We start from the raw sequence: 19,721 nt of genomic DNA on the forward strand, positions 1-19,721 counted from the left end.
GATTAGTCTCTCTTAGCCAGATCTTCAGACTGACGGCAGAAGGACTCTATCACAGCTTTTTTTGGCCAAGGACCAACGAAGAGGACGTAATCAGTTTTTAAACAGTTTGACTGACATTTAGCGCAACCAATCACAGTTCGCTTTTGTTCTGCATCATGTTTAGGGGCGTGACAGTATAAAGTCAATGTCCCTAAAATAACAGACCAGCATTCATCTAATAAATTATTCATTCAAGAATGTTGTGCTGTAACGTGTAGCAACACTGACTTGGCATCCGGCCAGATGGTCTGAATTAGGCGAATCCTGACTTGTATGGGATCCAAACACAGGCCCCTGTTGTTATCGGACTATCACCGCGCTGTGCAAGAACAACTCCCTACGGTGTCTAACTTTTGTTCTTTGGGAACTGAAGGCAAATTACAAAGACTGGCTCCATTCAGTGTCTGTTGTGGATGAATTTCTATGAAGGATGAACTGACTGTTCTTTCTGTTGAGACCATGGATGATGGAGCACACACCGGTGTTGGACGAGAGGTGAGTCTTTGCAGGGACTACAAAGAAGACGAAGACAACTACGACCTGGGAGACACTGAAGACTAGGAGACACACTCTGGGAGACAAAGATACTTTGCCAATGGTGCAGGGAAGGTAAGCGAAGATACATAGGAAGTTCGTACTCATTTACGGATATACTCAGGTGATAGTGATCTCAGTGATTGTGTGGTGGTGAAGCCTGGCTGATCCCTGACATGTGCAAGATTACTGCAACAATGGAGCTGCAAACTTCACATACAGTTGAAATTAATGCATACGTTGCATTAAACTAATTCTTACTTGGAATCAGCTATGGAGTTGATTGATTATTAAAAAAAAAAAAAGAGTTGAGTCACGAACGCCGTGATACGTTAGATTTCACAAACGTAATTCCTATCGACCAGCTCACTTAGCACAGCGTTCGTGACTCGATTAGTCAAGACTGTTTTCCAAGATGACGAATGCCTGTAAACGCTTTATGTACTGTCTTTATAAAGTATCTTCTTATTAAACTGTCTGTACACCTACAAAGTTCTCAATGCTTCGGTTTGCATGTAGGGACCCTCATTATGCTACCGTGTTAGTGTGAGGCTATTTTGAGCCTTGTAAGTGGTATTAACTAGCGATTTACTTTTACTTATAATATGCCCCATATACTAGCGTTATAAGCTAATCTGTTTTTCGAGATAAAACTCCTTACATTCGATTTTCATGAAAACGCATCCCAGGGAACGATCGACTCAGTAATCATGTGTTAATTACCCCTAGGTTAATTTTTCACTGGAATTGTCCTTTAATGCTGCGGCTAAACAAAGCCAGCAACGCACACTTGGATTTCACACACGTGTAAAAGAAAAGCTAACTTTTATGCACAGGCTATATGTTTAATACTTTTTCTCTATGTCTAAATGTTCACTCCTCGCGTGCCTAACTTACGTTTTACAATGCAGGGACTGGAACTACTGATATGCTAGTTATAAATACAGTAATCATTACTGAATAAGTTCGTTGTGATTTCCAAGCTCATTGATGTTAGCAGTCTTCCTTGTAGAGTGCCCTCTGGTGGACAAACTATGCAGCGCCAACACTCATAACATGGTTGCAGGGTGTTTCGTCCACTTTTATTTTATTTTTTAAATATTCATTTATCGGCCATTATAAATGCTGATACCGATAGTTTGGAAAATGCATAATATCCGCCGATATATCGGTCAGGCTCTATAAATAATAATAAAGAAAGATACCCTGTTGAAATATACAGTGCTATGCATAAGTTTAGGCACCCATGGTAAAGTTGACTAAAAAGAGGAATAAAAAATCATCTTTTGGAAATTGAACTTAATGCCTTAATTTAAAAAATTAGGAAAAATCCAACCTTTAAGGACACCAATTTTCTTTGTGAATGAATAATGTATCGTAAATAAATAAATGTTCTTCCTTAAAATACAGGGTGCATAAGTCTGGACACCCCTATGTTAAATTCCCATAGAGGCAGGCAGATTTTTATTTTTAAAGGCCAGTTACTTCATGGATCCAGGATAATATGCATCCTGATAAAGTTCCCTTGGCCTCTGGAATTAAAATAGCCCCACATCATCACATAGCCTTCACCATACCTAGAGATTGGCATGGTTTTATTTCAGTTAGCCTAATAGCTAGTTTGATTTGCATTGAGAGATGATCTTATGGAAAGTACTCCAATGCCAATCTCTAGGTATGGTGAAGGCTATGTGATGATGTGGGGCTATTTTAATTCCAAAGGCCAAGGGAACTTTATCAGGATGCATAGTATCCTAAAAATAAAATTTAAAAAATACTTAAAAATAAAAATCTGCCTGCCTCTATGGGAATTTAACATAGGGGTGTCCAAACTTATGCACCCTGTATTTTAAGGAAGAACATTTATTTATTTACGATACATTATTCATTCACAAAGAAAATTGGTGTCCTTAAAGGTTGGATTTTTCCTAATTTTTTAAATTAAGGCATTAAGTTCAATTTCCAAAAGATGATTTTTTATTCCTCTTTTTAGTCAACTTTAGCATGGGTGCCTAAACTTATGCATAGCACTGTATGAGATGTGTGGTTTATATAAACTGCAAAAGTAAAGTATAAATCAAAATTATTGTGACCGATGTGAAGGGGGAGGAGAATTTTTACGTGCGTCACGTTTTAGTCGATAAAACTATTCCGCATAGGATACACCTGTCAGGGGCGTTTTAAGGAATTTGGGGGCCCCAAGCAAAATGGACATGGAGGCCCCCCAACCCGAACCCGGTTTCCGGGTCATAGGATGGAAGACGGAGGAGAGAGGAGACGAGGAGGGATATTGAGAAGCACCCCAGTGACTGATTGAGTGATCAGCTGGTTACCAGGCAACAAACAAGCCATCACACATACACAGACCCGACACCTACACACCAGACAGATACGCAAAATGAACGCACGGATCCATGAACCGTGACATATGTCTAAACTTTATCTATGTGTCATTGATGCCAAACAACTCATCAATAACTGGCTTTTAGGCTTTTGACAAAAGTTTCTAAAACGTGGTACTGCAGTAAATTAATGTTTTGTTTTTTTAATAGACACTGCACATTTCATGTTTCTATTCTTGCCCATCTTAACAAACACCCTATGTATTGCACACGCAGCATACTCAGGAAAATATTCATTTCATTTTATGATCATTTTAAAATGTTAAATAGCCTATGCATTAAATCAAAGAACACTGAATAACGTCTTTATTGAATGACTGTGATGTATGAAGTGAAGTGCTATTGTCCTTTAATATTTAGGGAAGCAGCATGCATTTTGACGAGAAGATTACATCTTTGGCCATTCCGTTCAGTCACTTTTCCAGTCATAGATACTGTACTGACATTTCCGACCCAATACTGGGTTTCCCCCTCCCCCACACCATGTCTAGACATGACCAAGTGGTGATGACACAGACAGTGCGTTTTTTCCAGGGCGTTACAGAAGGTCAATATTGAGCTTGCGTGCATCATGTTTGAATATGTAGTTTAATATTTGTTGACAATTTTAATTTATTATAAAAACCCTATTTAAGTTAACTTCATGAGTTTATTGCTGTGCCTGTTTAATAAAGTTGCATAAATCAGCAGCGTAGGCTATATAGGCCTATTAGCTCACAGTGATATTAAAATGGACAGTCTTCACAGTTTCCACGACATTGGCTCTATTCAGTACTTTATAATGTTATTTTCCTGTCGGATACCATCCATATTGAAACGAAATAAAGCATGCAGAAGACTAGTGCGCAATTAACGGGACCTCGGGTAGGTCAAAACACAAAGAGATGCGTTAGGAAAATACATGGGTTGATTTCTCAGAGGACCGTTAGTTCTCCGTAAAACAGTATAGGGGAGAGAGCGTGCTATTTCTGCTATTTTTAGCTTGTTTGCTGTTTCCCCCCCACCCACCAACCGAGAGAGCGCTCTGTCTCTATAAAGTCAATAGATCTCCTCGTTTTCTCAGGTTCTAATTTATTTCGGTTTCGTCTACGATCGACACAGGCAACGGATAAAATTTAGATCAACCAACGATAATATTCGTTAAAATAAAATTTTGAAGAGCTCCACATCAATATGGAGACCATTTCCGTGTTCTTTGTGGGGGTTTTCTACTGTAAGACTTATGATTCTTGTAGGCTAGTACTAATTTTGGTTTCGCTTTGAAAAAAAACAAAAATTCTAACCGTAGGAAACAGCTACGTGTTGAGACTTATTTTCTCTTGTTTCTTCGTGATGATGGGCAGATTTTATTATTGCAAAAATCAGAGATATGTTTTATGTGGTATCTTTAAAATTGACATTATTTTGTCCTGCTCTTTTTAGTTGCATAACATTTTATTGTTATGAATTCAGTATTATTTACATTTACAGTCTATTTTAGCCCTCTGCCTTACTTTTTTTACTAAAATAAACTGTAGACAAGTCAAATTAGATTTATTAGAGAGCAATAAAAATCACCTCAATGTGTATCATACGGTCACAATTATGTTATGTTTTTGTAATTTTTAGTTCCTTTATTTTGTTTCTTATATCAAGCTCCTTACAAAATTACCATGTCAATTTGACCTCTTTTTCCCTATAGCCATACACACTTTTACTCATCTATTGTGTGGTGGAGGAGAGATCCCCTGACTTGATTGTAAAGCACTTTGGGTGTGCATATGAAAGCGCTATAAATCATTCCTTTCTTCCTTGTGACTCTTACAGTGTTTTATATTTAATTTCAGGTGTGTTTGGTGATACAATTGGTGAAATAGTGTCAGTGATGGAGGGAGATAATGTCACTCTACACACTGGTCTCACTGAAGTCCAGATTGGAGATGTGATAGACTGGAGGTTTGGACCAAATGCCATTCTCATAGCCAGAGTCAATAGAGCAGCAGGTACAACAAAATTATATGATGATGTTATCGATGGGAGAGACAGACTGAACATAAACCAGCAGATTGGAGATCTCATCATCACAAACATCAGAACTGAACATTCTGGACTTTATAAACTAAGCATCCATGGCCGAAACATAGAGATGATATACAATGTCAGTGGTGAGTATGTCAGGGATTTCAGTGTAATAATTAGATTATTTAATTATTATTCTTTTTCTACAACTTGTCAGATATTAACTAAAGGGAACATGACGTGGGGAATAACATTTGTTTGATCTTTTGATTGGTTAAAAATTTGGTTGAATTCCACACATCTCTGGATGGTGAAAATGACATCTCCCATCGTTACATTCTCCTTCGTAGCGTCATGAAAATTCGACTTTGATATTATTTTGAAAATGCGACCTCTGGCGGCGAAAACATACATACTGTTCCTTTAATAGACGTAAAATGTGGATTTGAATAGTTATAAAATGTTGAATCAAATTTTGACTGTTGAAGGAGGGGTGTTTTGTCTGTTATTACACGATATTATATTATCTCTGAGTAACTCTTTTTGTTTTTTCTCCAGTTTTGTCTGATAAAACTGATGGAGTGAAGACTGTGCCAGTGATGGAGGGAGATTCTGTCACTCTACACACTGGTGTTACTGAAATACAGAAATATCATCTCATTCAGTGGATATTCAGAAACATTGTGATAAGTTCAATCGATAAAACGTCCCAAGTTAGGGCCATAAAAAAACATAATGCTAAGCCATTCTTAAACAAATTGGAGGTGGATCATGAAACTGGATCTCTTAAAATCAGGAGCATAAGGACAGAACAGTGTGGAATTTATATCCTACAGATGACCAGCAGCACTCATACCATACATAAGAGATTCAATATAACTATTTTTGGTGAGTACTTTAAGAATAAAAGTTTATTCTCTCCTTAGAAGTGTATATGAAATCATCCACTATGGATGATTGGACCATTAATGGGGGGTCATGTGTAACCGGAGTAATTTTATGGACTGACAAAATAACAGGGCACGGAATGCAGTAATTCATGACAAAATAGTAAATGTTAATGCATGTCTTGCACAGAAATACAAAAGCCAGCATATCAATAAATATCAGCACTTCAAGTTTATTTCAATTCATGGATATAAAAGAGAATGTACTTTTCTTTTTGTAGATAATACATCACCTTTTTTAAAAATGCACCCAGAAATGTTTTCTGTTTGTTCTCTATTTGTGTGTGCTGACACAGATGCAGTGAAGTCAGTGTCAGTGATGAAGGAAGATTCTGTCACTCTACACACTGATCTTACTGATATATATGATGAGATACTGTGGATGTTTGAATATGAAGACTCTCTCATAGCTGCATTTAATAGACTTGACCAAAACGTCTCCATCTATGATGATGTTCTTGATGGGAGATTCAGAGACAGACTGAAGCTGGACAATCAAACTGGATCTCTGACCATCACAAACACCAGAACTGAACATACTGGACTCTATCATCTAGAGATCATCAGCAGCAGACACACCTTACACAAGAGTTTCATTGTTAATGTGTGCAGTAAGTAGCTGAAGTCTTTAATTTATTTCAGTTGTATAATTTTTTACAGTATTTTTATATAATGATGTAGATCATCTTAAATGAACAAATTACTGTAAATAAAACTGGATATTATTGGTTAAAAACGATAAACTGAAAACAAAATCAACAAAACAATATCAAGAGCTTTGACACAATAGCCCCTTAGTGTTTACTGTTAAATTACCGGTGAATTACCAGTGAGAAATGTGTAAACATGACCTTTTTCAAAAATACCGGTAATCAGTTCTGGGAATTTACCAATGAGGGGAGTTTTAATATTACCAGTAAATTACCCGTATGAGGCTGTGTGTTATTACAGAATGATGACTGGTATGATCACGTACTAAGTCAGAACGCACTGATGTAAGTAGTCTGCTTTGTCGTTATAGCCTACATCGTAGACCATTGCGCCGCATCTTAAAGCTTTTCAACGTGTCGCGCTCGAGACCCAGCCTTATTCCATTCATCAGTGCTGCGGCTCTGCGGTTGGATACTATTGTTCATGTCTTTTGTTTTTAAGAGCATTCTGGCTGTAAGTAAGTTATAAATTAATGTTGTTGTCATATTGAACAGATAGTAAAACTGAAGCAATTCTCCTTATGCGGGCGAAAGAAGATAACGGCTCCTGAATGTTGTCTCCAAACCAGAAAAAAACACGCTTCAGCTGATGCCTTCGATGTCTTCTATATTTCATGTCTTCCTCTCAAGAATCAGGACAATCAACATCACAAAAATAAAATGGACACCGTGAAAAAAATGAAAATTAACCAAAATTACAATCAAATTCGTGATGACGTGATTTTGCCATGACGTCGTTCGATAGGCTATATAGCCTAGCTTATTAAACTGAAATAAATACACACATTACCTTAAATTATAAATAAACGATAACCAAGATATGCAAACATATAAAAGGAAAAAAGGAATCTAAACCTGTATGATATTATGCTGTAGCCACATTGGACCAGTGGTTTGGAAAATGGATGGGATAGATATGAGTTCACTCGATAATGTCCACTATGGTTTCAGACACCGAATGGCTGTCCCCTCAAATAAAGGCCAATTTAAGTGTATGGGGCCATTTCAGACACAGCCAAAGTTTCAGAAAGCTTTGTTTCTCCTGTCACTATAAGTGGAGTAAATCAATACTCAGGGAAAGGCTCACTCTGGAGGGCGGATAAATGATTGTGTTGGTGTGATGTTACAGAGTATTTGTTGATCTTTGTCATTCACATGTGTTTTAACAGATGCAGTGAGAACCATAAGAGTGAATATGGGAAAACATGTTACTCTAGACAGTGGTGTCACTAAAATACAGAAATATGTCCAACTGCTGTGGAAGTTTGGAGATGAAGAAACTCTCATAGAATTCAATGGAACAAATTTAGTCTTTTCACGTGATGGGAAATTCAAAGACAGATTCCTTTACCATGAAAATGGTTCTCTTACCATCAATGATATTGGAATTGAACACTCTGGATTTTATCATCTAGAAATCATCAGTAGCAGACACACCTTAGTCAAGAGATTCAATGTTTTTGTCACTGGTGAGTAGTGAGTACCTTACAAACTTTCAATGAAATAATGATTTATATTACAATTTTATTTGGGCTTCTTACTCTCTTTGTAAGATGTTCTGAAAATAACACATTTGCACTATATTAAATGGTACTTTAATGGATACCAAACAATCTCAATACACTTTGTGCAAAGCAATATTTATAAAGACTCATTTTTCTTTTTTATGATCATTTATACATTTAAAGACAATTACTTTGTGATACTGGATGCATGCACTTCTTTATTAGAAAGTACAGCAAAAGACTAAATTTCTAATAAAATGATTATTTTGGTGAATATATTTTCCTAGTGATAACAGTCCGAAAAGGTTATTTAATGTTTAGATGTGTTTCTGTCAATGAATGAAGTTCTATTAATAATTCATGTTTGCTATTAATAAACATGTCAAACAGATCCTTTATTTAACTAACTCCTAAAATTGATGTAGTTTTAGTCAAAGTTCACAGTGTTTGTTATAGATCAGATACGCTCACACTAAAGCCTGCGTCTCTCTTTACAGTCGCTGCAGATCTTGAACACCCAGGTTATATTTCACTGATCTGTGTTGCTGTTCTACTTCTGGCTGTAACTGTTGGTTGGATCATCTATTGTCGCAGGATGTCTGGAAGAGGCATGCACCACCTACAGACACTACAGTAAAAGGTAATCATCTTTATTTGGCAAAATTAGCATTTAATTGCGTGTGTGATTGTTTTTCAATGCAGACAGGAAAATAATCCAACGATGGACTAAAAAGTCCAACTATGAGGTTTCTCATTCTCTCGTTTCTTTGTAGAACACTCTGAATTTCACATTTCCTCTGATTTCACTGTACTGGCAAAAGCATTCCTATGGAAAAATCAACATTTCAGACAGAACTTGTTCAATGACAGATGTGCTGATGTTCTGTAACTTTAAATTATAATGTTCATTTCCCTCTCTTTCAGTGTGGCTCTGTCACGATCTGCTCCAAGACACGAGAGTAGAGGATCTAAATGCAGCTTTTATTAAGAGGCAATCCAGACACGTAATCCAATAAACAGGCAATGGGTCAAAACACAGGTAGGCAGTCCAAACAAACAAACAAACAAACAAACAAACAAAACAAGACAGGCAGGGGTCAGAGGCAAAAGAATAGTCCACGGAACAGACAAGAAATCCAAAAACCAAGAAACAGGAAACCAGGGAAAACGCTCAGAAATGCAGTGTGACACAAACAAGACTTTGCAGGGAATGAATGAATGTACAAGGTATAAATAGGCTGAGACTAACAGGGTAACAAGATACAGGCATAGGCTCGAGCACCCACGGAAAATACCGAGCACCCACGTGTGCCAGACTGCCAGTAGGTGCTCTGTCTACATTCATTTAAAATTAATCATTGCAGTCGGTGATATGTGAAGCGTCTGTCACACTGTGATTGGTTATGTCGCAGTCAGTCGAGTAGTATCGCCCATAGATATCTATGGTATCGCCTGCTCCATATCCTATCCACCAATCACAGCGTTTCTCGGATGAAAAGCCTCTTTAGTGACCCTGCTCTGTACGCAGCTGCAGCGCAGTTCTTTTAATTCTGTTCCTTCTGAAGAATTAACCGCAATGGTGAGTTAACAAATCTAATTTTTACTGTGTGGACTTGTGTGACAGAGTCCTGCGCGGGTTCGGGTAGCCTACCCGCAAATTTTGCTCAAACGGGTGCGGGTCGGGTCGGGTCGGACACGGGGGAAACACGGGTCTAAACACGGGTCTAAACACGGGTTTAAAACAATCATGTGCAAACGTAAAAATATATGCACATCTTTAGGAACACATCTACAAAAATATGCCCGTATTTCAAGTAAAAAAAAAAAATTTAAAATCCACATCAGTTTATTTGTGCCCACGCCCTCCCAGGAGTCTCTAGTAGTCTATACCTACGTTACTTTCACTTTTAAAAAGTCATCATAACCGTGCGCGCGCGCGATCTGCTTGCAGTCGTCGAGATGGATGCTGAGGAGTTGAAGAAAAGAATAGCTAGATGGTAAAGTTGTCGACAAAACTGAAGAAAACAATGTTGTGAAAGGCTTTGCTGCATGCATTTTCGTGTTGGATAGCCGCAAATGTGGAACTTTATCGCGGAGGAAGCATGCAGAAAACTGTTACTGTGGTAACAAACCAAGCAGTTCTATCGAACAGTATTTTTCAAATTTAACACTGTTAAGTGTCGGCCGCTGTCCATTTCCTAAGGTTCTGAAGTGCAAAAAAATTGACTATTTTTTTTTATTATTTTTTTTTTTAAAGGGCGTACGCCCATGAGCACCCACGGAGGAAAACATAAATCGGCGCCTATGGATACAGGTGAATGCAATCAATGATAATGAGTCCGGGCAGTGAGTTCTGGGAAATGTAGTGTGAGTGAAATATATTCTGGTGTGGAGTGCCCTCTGGTGGCTTTCAAGGGCACTCCAGCTGGTGACCGTTACAGGCTGCTGGTCTTTCAAAGAGGGGAAGCACATTTTCGGCCTACATAATAAAAAATCATATTATACTTATTATATGTTTTATGTTATTAATAGTAATAATTATTAAAATATTATTATTGTTATATTATATTATTAAAATATTATTGTTAGTAGTATTATTATATTATTATAAAAAATTCACAGACAACATTTTTTTTATTTGTTATGTTATTCATATTATGATGTAATAATTATGATGTAATAAGTAATACAAACATTATGTAATTACTTAATGATGTAATAAGTAAACATAATAGGCTACATAACATAATAATATGTAAATGTAAATAATAACATAATAAACATATGTAACATTGGCTAGCAATTTCGTCAAGCAAATACCAAGAAATAGGTAGCAGCAAAATCCGCGATGGGACTGAGCTCGAATACTACCTAGTACGGTGACGGCACAGATTGCTCTCCTGTCTCCCGCATTCACGCGTGGAGTGTGTGTGCGGGGTGGGCGGGGATTGCCACCGTAAAATAATCAGTAAAAACGAAAAACATTTAAAATTAGACATGAGTCAAGCTCTTGGTCGGAAGTTTAACGTCTAATCACAGTAATGATGTTAACAAATAATTTCGCGATCAGTTGTGGTCTTGTCCGGTCTTGAAATAAAATCCCGAGTCCTCTTCGTCTGATACCGAGACGAGACCGAGTGAAAATGCGGTCGATTCCAAGACGAGAGCAAGACCTTTAAAAAGTCTAACAGAGATACATGTCTGAAAGATGGCTTTCATCAAAATTTCAATGCTGAGCAACACACTTTAAACAATGAAATGTAAATCTCAACCAAAATGATGGTTTGGATCAAAACTCAACATTGTATCAATGTCTAGGCTACCATCTGACTTTTTACGATTTTCAATGATTAATTGTATGGCTACGTTTAAATTTTCTTTGTTTCTCTGATAATGTTATTTGATTGCTGGATATTATACCATCTGTTTTCTTTTAACTTTGTCATTGGTCTTGTCTGTGTTTGTATGTAAATGAGTTTCGTTTCAAGAAATTCTTATTTTAGTAGGCTACAAAAAAAAAAAAAAAAAAAGTAAATCGGATGTTACGCTGTTTAGGTCTTTTATATTTCTTTTTATATTTGCTCATCTCATTTTATATGATTTTTTATTTTTCTGTCAAATATTATGTTGTGTACCGCATTATCTTCACAACTGAGATGAGGGGAAAGTTTCCATTTCAACGAATGCTTTGCTGTGATATAATAATACTTGTTGCATCTGCTCAAAGTCTGTATGTATTTAAGGCAAGTTTTAGTTTGACATTTCGTCTCATTTTTTTATATAAATACTATAAATACTTTACTACTCCTTTTTCTGAAACAAATGCCAATAAAAACAGATTTTATAATGCCTGTGAATTTTTCATGGATTTACTGAGTTTGTAATCAGAAGTATAGTGTCTAATCAACTGTTATTTATTTATTTATTTATTTATTTATTATTATTATTATTATTATTATTATTGGATGGTAATCTTGGAATGGTGAATTCCTGGTTAGGACACTAGATGGCGCACTAGTATAATATGCATACTGCTACTATTTATAAATGCAGTCAGTCACAAAAGCACACTGTGTGGGATGCTGTTCCCAATCGAAGGAAAATCTTACACTATGAACATCCCATATTGAATAATAATTTTAAAGTGAGTACAATAACTGTATTTGAAGTAACTTTGTTTTGGGTAACACTATACTATTGTCATTGTTACTATTAAAACGATTGTATTTCTGGTGAAGTGGTGAACATTTTCAATAATTCTGAACTGTTGTCTAAGAAAATAGCATTACACAAGCATAATTGATTCTGTAGGAATATGACCCATCCCTCTAGTGGTCAAATGCTGATGTTTACTACGTCTGCAGCAGAGGTAGATGAAAGTAACACTTATATACTGATATATCGATCTCTCTGTATGAGTGATCTGAGCTATGTATAAACTGACAGAATTTGAGATGGAAATGCTGGAGGATATGTTTACAATACAGGAGCATTTGGTGGAAATAAATACATAATGTTGGTGAAATGAAGCTTTGTGAAGCACTGAGGCTTTCCCCTTAACTGTATCGTAAAATGGTTGACTACTCGAAGCTTTTCAACACGGTGCACACTAACAAAATCTTGTGGTCAAAAATGTGGAAAATCTGCCTTTTGGATCCTGACCCAGCCATTTTTGATTGTTTCAAATAATAATTCAATTTATTACAAAAACCATATAAGGCAATGCAAATATTTAATCTATATAGTAGTCTTTCACGTTTCATTACATACCTAATGTGTATATAAATGTGAATAAATGTATGAGTCTGAGAATAAATATGAAAAAAATAAAACATTTACAAATTAATAAAGTAATTGTTTTAATTGAGTAAATTACTCAATTCCCTAAGTGTGTGTTAAAGATCAATAATATTGATTTCAATTAAGTAATATGTGTGGTTCTTGAAACAAATCAGTTTAATTCTCCATTCTCAAACATTTTGAAAATGAATTGGTTAGTCTAATACTAAATTATTTTAGTGAAAATAAATTGATATACAAGTGTAAATTTGACAAAATTAACTGTTGGATTTTTAGTCAATTATTTTGGTATGCTCAACTCAAACCATCAAGTAGACTACATTAAATTAAGAGAAATTATATAGTTAATAAAGTTAATTATTGATGTGATATTTACTAAGCCTTTGCATTATTTTTCAGAGTGCATGTGCAGGTACGGTAGTGCTGATCGATATAAGTAGATATTATTTTGTTTTAGTTTTCTTCCATACAATGTAAGTTGCTGGTGATTCAAACAATTTTATTTTATTTTTTCAGCATTGCTGTTTTTATCATATTTACAGTTCCTGTGATTGTGCAGATTTCGAGTTCCTGAAACAGACTAATGTTGTCTAGTTGAAAATCACTATTTTATCATTGGTTATTTAGAAGTCCACTGCTGTGGATCTACTGAAGCTGTGATCCGATTGGTCGTCTCTGCTGTGGTGGGCGTGGCTACTGTCATTCTTCTGGTTTATGACATCAGATCCACAAGAGGAGGAGACTAATGGAAGATCATCAGAACAGCTTATGATAGTTTTTTATGAATGAGAACTCAGTGTCAGAGATGTGTTTTTAAATAACCACAACAACGTTTGTACATTGCTAGAGTTATCTGTACTGTTGATCTATTAGAACCTGTAGAAATGACAATGACAATCATATATGTATTGTACCTGAAAGTATTGTTTGTGTTAGTCCCTTTCAAAACTTGCCCCTTTTGTTTTAACATCTGATATTACAAAAGTGTTTTTTTTTTTTTTTTTTATCAAATGCATCTAGTTAACTGAACAACTACCAGATATATCACCTGACCCACAATGCACTTTTTTGAAGAAGAAGTTGGAAATTATGACTTTCGGAGTTGAAATGACCATAGATATAACCATCAGTGGGTAAACTGCACAGTTCTCAGAACTACATGGAGTAAACAAAAACAAAGTAAGTGTATTTATGCATCTGCTGCCTTTTGATGGTGAGAAATGCAGACTAAACAAAAACAAAGCAAGTGGATGTAAACTCTTGCATGCAAGCCTGCTGGTCATTTGATGGTGAGAAGAGCAGCAAGCAACATGAGAAAGGGCTTGACTTGTAGTGAAGTTTCAGAGATGATTATGCAGCCTGACCCCTCCAGCGAGCTGCAGGATGTATCGTCCTCTCCCTCTGACACCACAGACTCAGGAGAGTCAGATCCTGATTTGGATGTGGCACCCTCATCATCCTCTCTAGCTTCCCCTGAAGGCGAGGAGGATTCGGAGGATCCTGGATCTGGGTGGATTGGGAGAAACGGCGAAGTGTGGTTTTCCACCAACGCGGAGACAACTCCCTTTCTTCAGCCTGTCAGAGGCGTGACTCCAGGGCCGACGCACTATGCCATCACAAGGCATAGTCATACATGTTTGTATGACTGTACAAACATGTATGTGTTGACGCAAGTCATGCTGACAATGAGGTCAATCATCTCCTCTGTAAAAAACAGATTGAACACGGAATCCATGTTCTGGACCCTTGTGATGGCATAGCGGGTTGGCCCTGGAGTCCCGCCTCTGGCAGGCTGAAGAAAGAGAGTTGTCTCCGCGTTAGTGGAAAACCACACTTCGCTGTTTCTCCCAATCCACCCAGATCCAGGATCCTCCGAATCCTCCTCGCCTTCAGCAGATACATAAATACACTTACTTTGTTTTTGTTTACTCCATGTAGTTCTGAGAGCTGAGGTGCATATTTTGATTTTCTCAGACGCATCAAGGTGAGTTCACACACACACACACACACACACACACACACACACACACACACACACACACACACACACACACACACACACAAACACACACACACACACACACACACACACACACACACACTTTATTATGCTATTATACTCCATATAAAACTCCATATAACTCCATGTAAAAGCCAGAAACTAAGCTTTTTTTTTTGCACAGGCCTATCTAAAGGGTTAATAGTGCCACCTGGTTATCAACAGTAAAAATTACAAATTTTACCTCTTCCCAACAGGGAAAACCACCAACAATCAAAAACGCATGCTTATATGGTGTCATGGCTTTGCAAACAAAAAATGTGGTTATAATGGAAGTCAATGGGGAAAAAACAGCCACGAACAGTAAATGAGGGAGAAAAAGTTCAAATCTGATGCTGCACAAAAACTAACAATGCATCAAAACCAATGTTGATTCTAATCTTTGATAAAAGGTAAAAAAAAAATCCAGTCCACAATCACATTTTATATTGAAAATTAGTAATTTTGTGTTGTTGTTTTTTTCCCAAATCAGTGACATCATTTACGAATTTGGCAATTAAAGAGTTAAAATCCTGAATTTTTTTTAAACATTTAGTATTTTTGAGCAGGACTGAGGTTGATTAATAGATTTATGCAAAAAAATTTGAAAAAAATATTTATCTGATACATTTTTACAGCAGTTTAAAGTAGTGGCTGTTTTCAGCCACAAACATAACGAAAGGTTGTAAATTGAAACAATGCACAAGGGTTAAAATGACTCAGACATTGAAAAAAACAGGATATGTTCTTTATAAAACAAAGGTGTGATATCTAGAATAGTTCTTAGACATAACGTTTTTTTAAATGACTGCACAGCTTATCTTCAGGTTCACAGCATGTGGATAAAGTCATGATGCATATGCAAAACAGCATTGTTACGCTAGGGGTCAGCAGGAAAAGGAAGAAAAAGTCTCACTACCAGAGAGATGCAAAAAAAAGTATTATTTTTAAAAGGGTTTAGCGTCAGGGGCAGACAAGGCCAAAATAAAACAATCTTTTTTTCCCCTCTACAATTCCTAACACACACACACACACACAAAAAAAACCCTAAACCAAAACCAATGTGAAAAAATATTATTATTAAAGATATTCAAAATAAAATGGTGTCAAACCCCCTACCTCCCTTAATTTGACAAAAATACAAGAAGATTTACAGAAGATATATACAAGTTCGTAGCAAACAAAAGCCAAATCAGAATCCAAAATTGTAGTCAATCAGGCGTGGGTCTTGTTAACAAGAATAATCATAGGTCCAAAATCACAATCACACTCACAATCTCTCTGGTACAACACTCTAAGCTAGACAAAACAACGACTCAAAGTAATAGCAAAACAGTCTACAATCAATCACACAATAATGGCAGAGGTTGAGTGTTTCGGTGGCCTTACATCTGGATCAGCAACAAATTATCTCAAGAATCCGCCCACATGTAACACAAACATGCACGTACACAGAGACAATATACACAAGACAGAATGGAATAAATGAACAAATGACTCAGGCTCATATCAGTATGATTTTCTATATTTTACAGTGTGATTTGAGACCACCTTAGTCAAAGCAGTTAACTGTTAAATGAATGGCAGAAGTTAAACTTCGTGTGGGCAGAAATGGAAAAAACACCCTTCAACCGCGTGCTATTGAAACATCAAGATATATGTGCATGAATACACCACAAACCTCCGACACAAGCTCAAGCAGAAGATGTTTGTCCATTAAACATATCAAACCAATCTCTAAACTAATGCAATTTTACAAAGTCCCATTAATTTGACCTAGTCCTGCTTATTATAATTTATTGATTATGAGAAAGCTAAGTGTTTGCTTGTTGTTGTGTTTAGACTTTTTCTAATAGAAAACAAAATAGTTTTGAGGCTTTAAGAGTCAAACATGAAAATGCTCCAATGTACCACTAGATTTAGATAGTTTGCTAGAAGTCACTGAATTATAAATCAAAGTCTTTAGGAGAGCGCTTCATTCGTCCATCTCTCAACGTCACACTTCAAAGCCCTCAGAGTCATCCTTCTGTATCTCTGCTGGGATTTTATGAAATTTCTTTCTTTCAGAATTAGCCAGAGGTGTAAAGAGTACCTGAAATACTTGAGTAAAAGTACAGATACCTTACAGTGAAAATGACTCCATTACAAGTTACACTTGAGTAAAAGTCTTAGAGTAGGCTATCTGATTTTAACAGTACTCATTTACTCATACTGAAAGTAGGCTCAAAGATGAACTAGTCCTCAACACCAAAGAGACATGTCAATGAAAAACAACAAACAGTTGATTTGTGAGGAAAGCGATCACATTTATTTTCTAAAATCAAAATAAATCTGAACACCTCACTATTGCAATAAATCAAGGCTGCTTAAACATCTACAAATACTCAAGTCTCAGTTAAGCTCAGGTGCTCAAAAAGAGCATAAGTAAAAGTCTCTTCAATATAATGGATAAATAAAATGATGCTAAGTAAAAAAAAAGTCAAAGCTTCCTTGCACTGGACGTCCTGGCTTCAGCCTCATCTCATATATGAAACACGTGCGATTCAGCATATAATGCACTTGCATTCATGTAAAGCAGCCATGTTGACAAGTTTGTGCGAGTAAGGGCAAAACGCACAAGTTATAGTACCTTCAATGCCCTGTAGATGGCGATATCACTTCTTTATCGCAGCAATAAACTGCTGTGCTGCAGAATAAGTTAGGTGCCATGCAAAATGTAATGAGATACTGCATTACTTATGACAAATGTGAAGTACATATACTTGTTCATAAAGGTACTCAAGTAGAAAGTAAAAGTTGCTAATATCTTTGATACTCAGTAAAACTACAAAGTAACCAAAAATATACTTGAGGACAGTAACTAATACTCCAATACTTTACACCACTGGAATTTGTGTCTCTTGCTACATGTAATGATTCTGAATCCCAAAACTCAACCACAGACTAAAGGTTCGTAGAGCAAGCTGGATCTGGTTTTCAGAAAAAGGTTTTTGATCATCTACTCATGGCGACAGAAATGTACACCACATCATCCTCTTCCACATGATCTTCCGCTTTTATTTTCTGTATAAAAAAACAACGACAAAAAATAACTTTTTATCTCACTTTTTCGGTACTGTATCTCACATTTTCTGACTTTTCTTCTAAGAATTGCCCGCTTGTTTGTTTGTTTGTTTGTTTGTTTTTGTTCACTGCGGAGTAAAAAAATATTTAAAATGCAATTTTTCTCAATTCTGCGAAAAATGTCTTAATTGCAAGATAATCTTGCAATTGTGAGAAAAAAAAGGAAAAGAAAACACGTGTAACAGTATAATGGATCTGTGCGTCAGGTCTTAAAGTGACAGCAGCCTAATATACCTGATGCCAAGTATACCTGACTCACCACTGAAACGATACACAGACACACAACATAAATTAGGAATAAATGATCTTACCGATTTATGTGCTTTTCTTTTGTAGAATGTTGGCTCAGCGTAAGTGATCTCTTCTGCATAACAGTAATAATGGATTCATTAGAACAACAAAACTATATCTTTGCTAGCTGAGTTTACAACTTAGGGCAGTGAAGTTGATTTATTATTGAATTAATGCAGATTTATAATTTTGTTTTCATTTAGATTGAGAAATGTGCGACATTCAGTGATATTATTCAGACATGGACATGTATTTTTACATGAGTGTAATAACTGCCAAATTTAATAACATTACATTTATACACTATATTACAATACATTTATAACACTATATTAATTTGGTTTCTTTCCATAAAAAGGAACTAGAGGGCATTATCTAGAAAATTTATGAGAATAACTGTGACTAAATGATAATTAGATTTTGTTTATAATATTTAGACTGTACATTTAAAGTATTATTTATTATAATACTTGTTTAAAATGATAGGTTACACTTGCCTTCTTGATCAGTTTTCCTACATTTCCTGCAGATGCAGAATATCACGACTATAACAACAATCATCAGAGATCCAGCAGAGATCAACACTATCAGAGACACTGGAGAGTGTGAAGAAGACTGTGTGTCCGGTGCTGTAAAAGAAAGAAGTGAATACATCAGTCTGATCTACTACACAAGACAGAGATCAGGTCAGTAAACACACACATATATCATCAGTGCTGTGGTACCTGCACATGTGTGACAGAGTGTGTTGATGTCCAGATGTGTGGTCTGGTTGCTGATGGGATTGTTCAGCACACAGCTGTAGGTGTTTTTATCCTGATATTCCACCTCCAGAGGTAGAGAGAGACTGATGCTGAGATCACACACACTGATGCTGGACAATACACTGATTCCTGCGTACCAGGAGAGAGTCGCATCACACACATTCAACACTGATGAACACACCAATGAACATAATGATGATGATGATGATGAAGAAGAACAATCTCTGGTAATGTTAGGAGTGACAAGAGGAGCTGGAAAACATGAGAGAATAAACAGAAATAGGTAAATCTAATCAACAATCTCATTTTCATTTCATTGTGTTGAGTGAGTGTTTATAACGTCTGTCATCTCAAACTACAAAATTTGTAAACTTTACAGTATGTAAACAATAAAATAAGAATATGTAAAGGACAAATGATTTCTACTCACCATAGACAGAAACACTGAATGTTTTTGATGTCAGTTTTGCTCTAGTAATCTCTAGTTGATAATCTCCAGTATGTTCAGTTGTGGTGTTTGTGATGGTCAGAGATCCAGTTTGATCGTCCAGCTTCAGTCTGTCTCTGAAT

The 19,721-nt window shown here is 36.2% G+C and overlaps 2 protein-coding genes across 2 annotated transcripts in view; one reads left to right on the forward strand and one right to left on the reverse strand.

Moving 5' to 3' along the window:
• Positions 1–350: 350 nt before the first annotated feature.
• On the forward strand, positions 351–9,098 carry LOC311085923 (uncharacterized protein; the record flags this gene model as incomplete). Its single annotated transcript, XM_084118541.1, has 7 exons — positions 351–648; positions 4,802–5,119; positions 5,532–5,861; positions 6,217–6,531; positions 7,800–8,099; positions 8,909–8,943; positions 9,060–9,098. Exons 2-7 carry the CDS (start codon positions 4,840–4,842, stop codon positions 9,096–9,098), a joined length of 1,299 nt encoding a protein of 432 aa, XP_083974667.1. The 5' UTR covers positions 351–648; positions 4,802–4,839.
• Positions 9,099–17,344: 8,246 nt separating this feature from the next.
• Positions 17,345–19,721, reverse strand: part of LOC311085924 (uncharacterized protein) — a gene marked incomplete at its 5' end in the record, with an annotated part of 115,741 nt that continues 113,364 nt past the window's right edge. The window contains 2 exons of the mRNA XM_084118542.1: positions 17,345–18,036; positions 18,408–18,460. Coding sequence (XP_083974668.1) covers positions 17,968–18,036; positions 18,408–18,460 — 122 coding nt within the window. The 3' untranslated portion in view covers positions 17,345–17,967. The remainder of the gene's footprint in view (positions 18,037–18,407; positions 18,461–19,721) is intronic.

The sequence above is a fragment of the Abramis brama genome, assembly GCF_963993115.1.
Source record: "Abramis brama genome assembly, chromosome: 6".
Lineage (NCBI taxonomy): Eukaryota > Metazoa > Chordata > Actinopteri > Cypriniformes > Leuciscidae > Abramis > Abramis brama.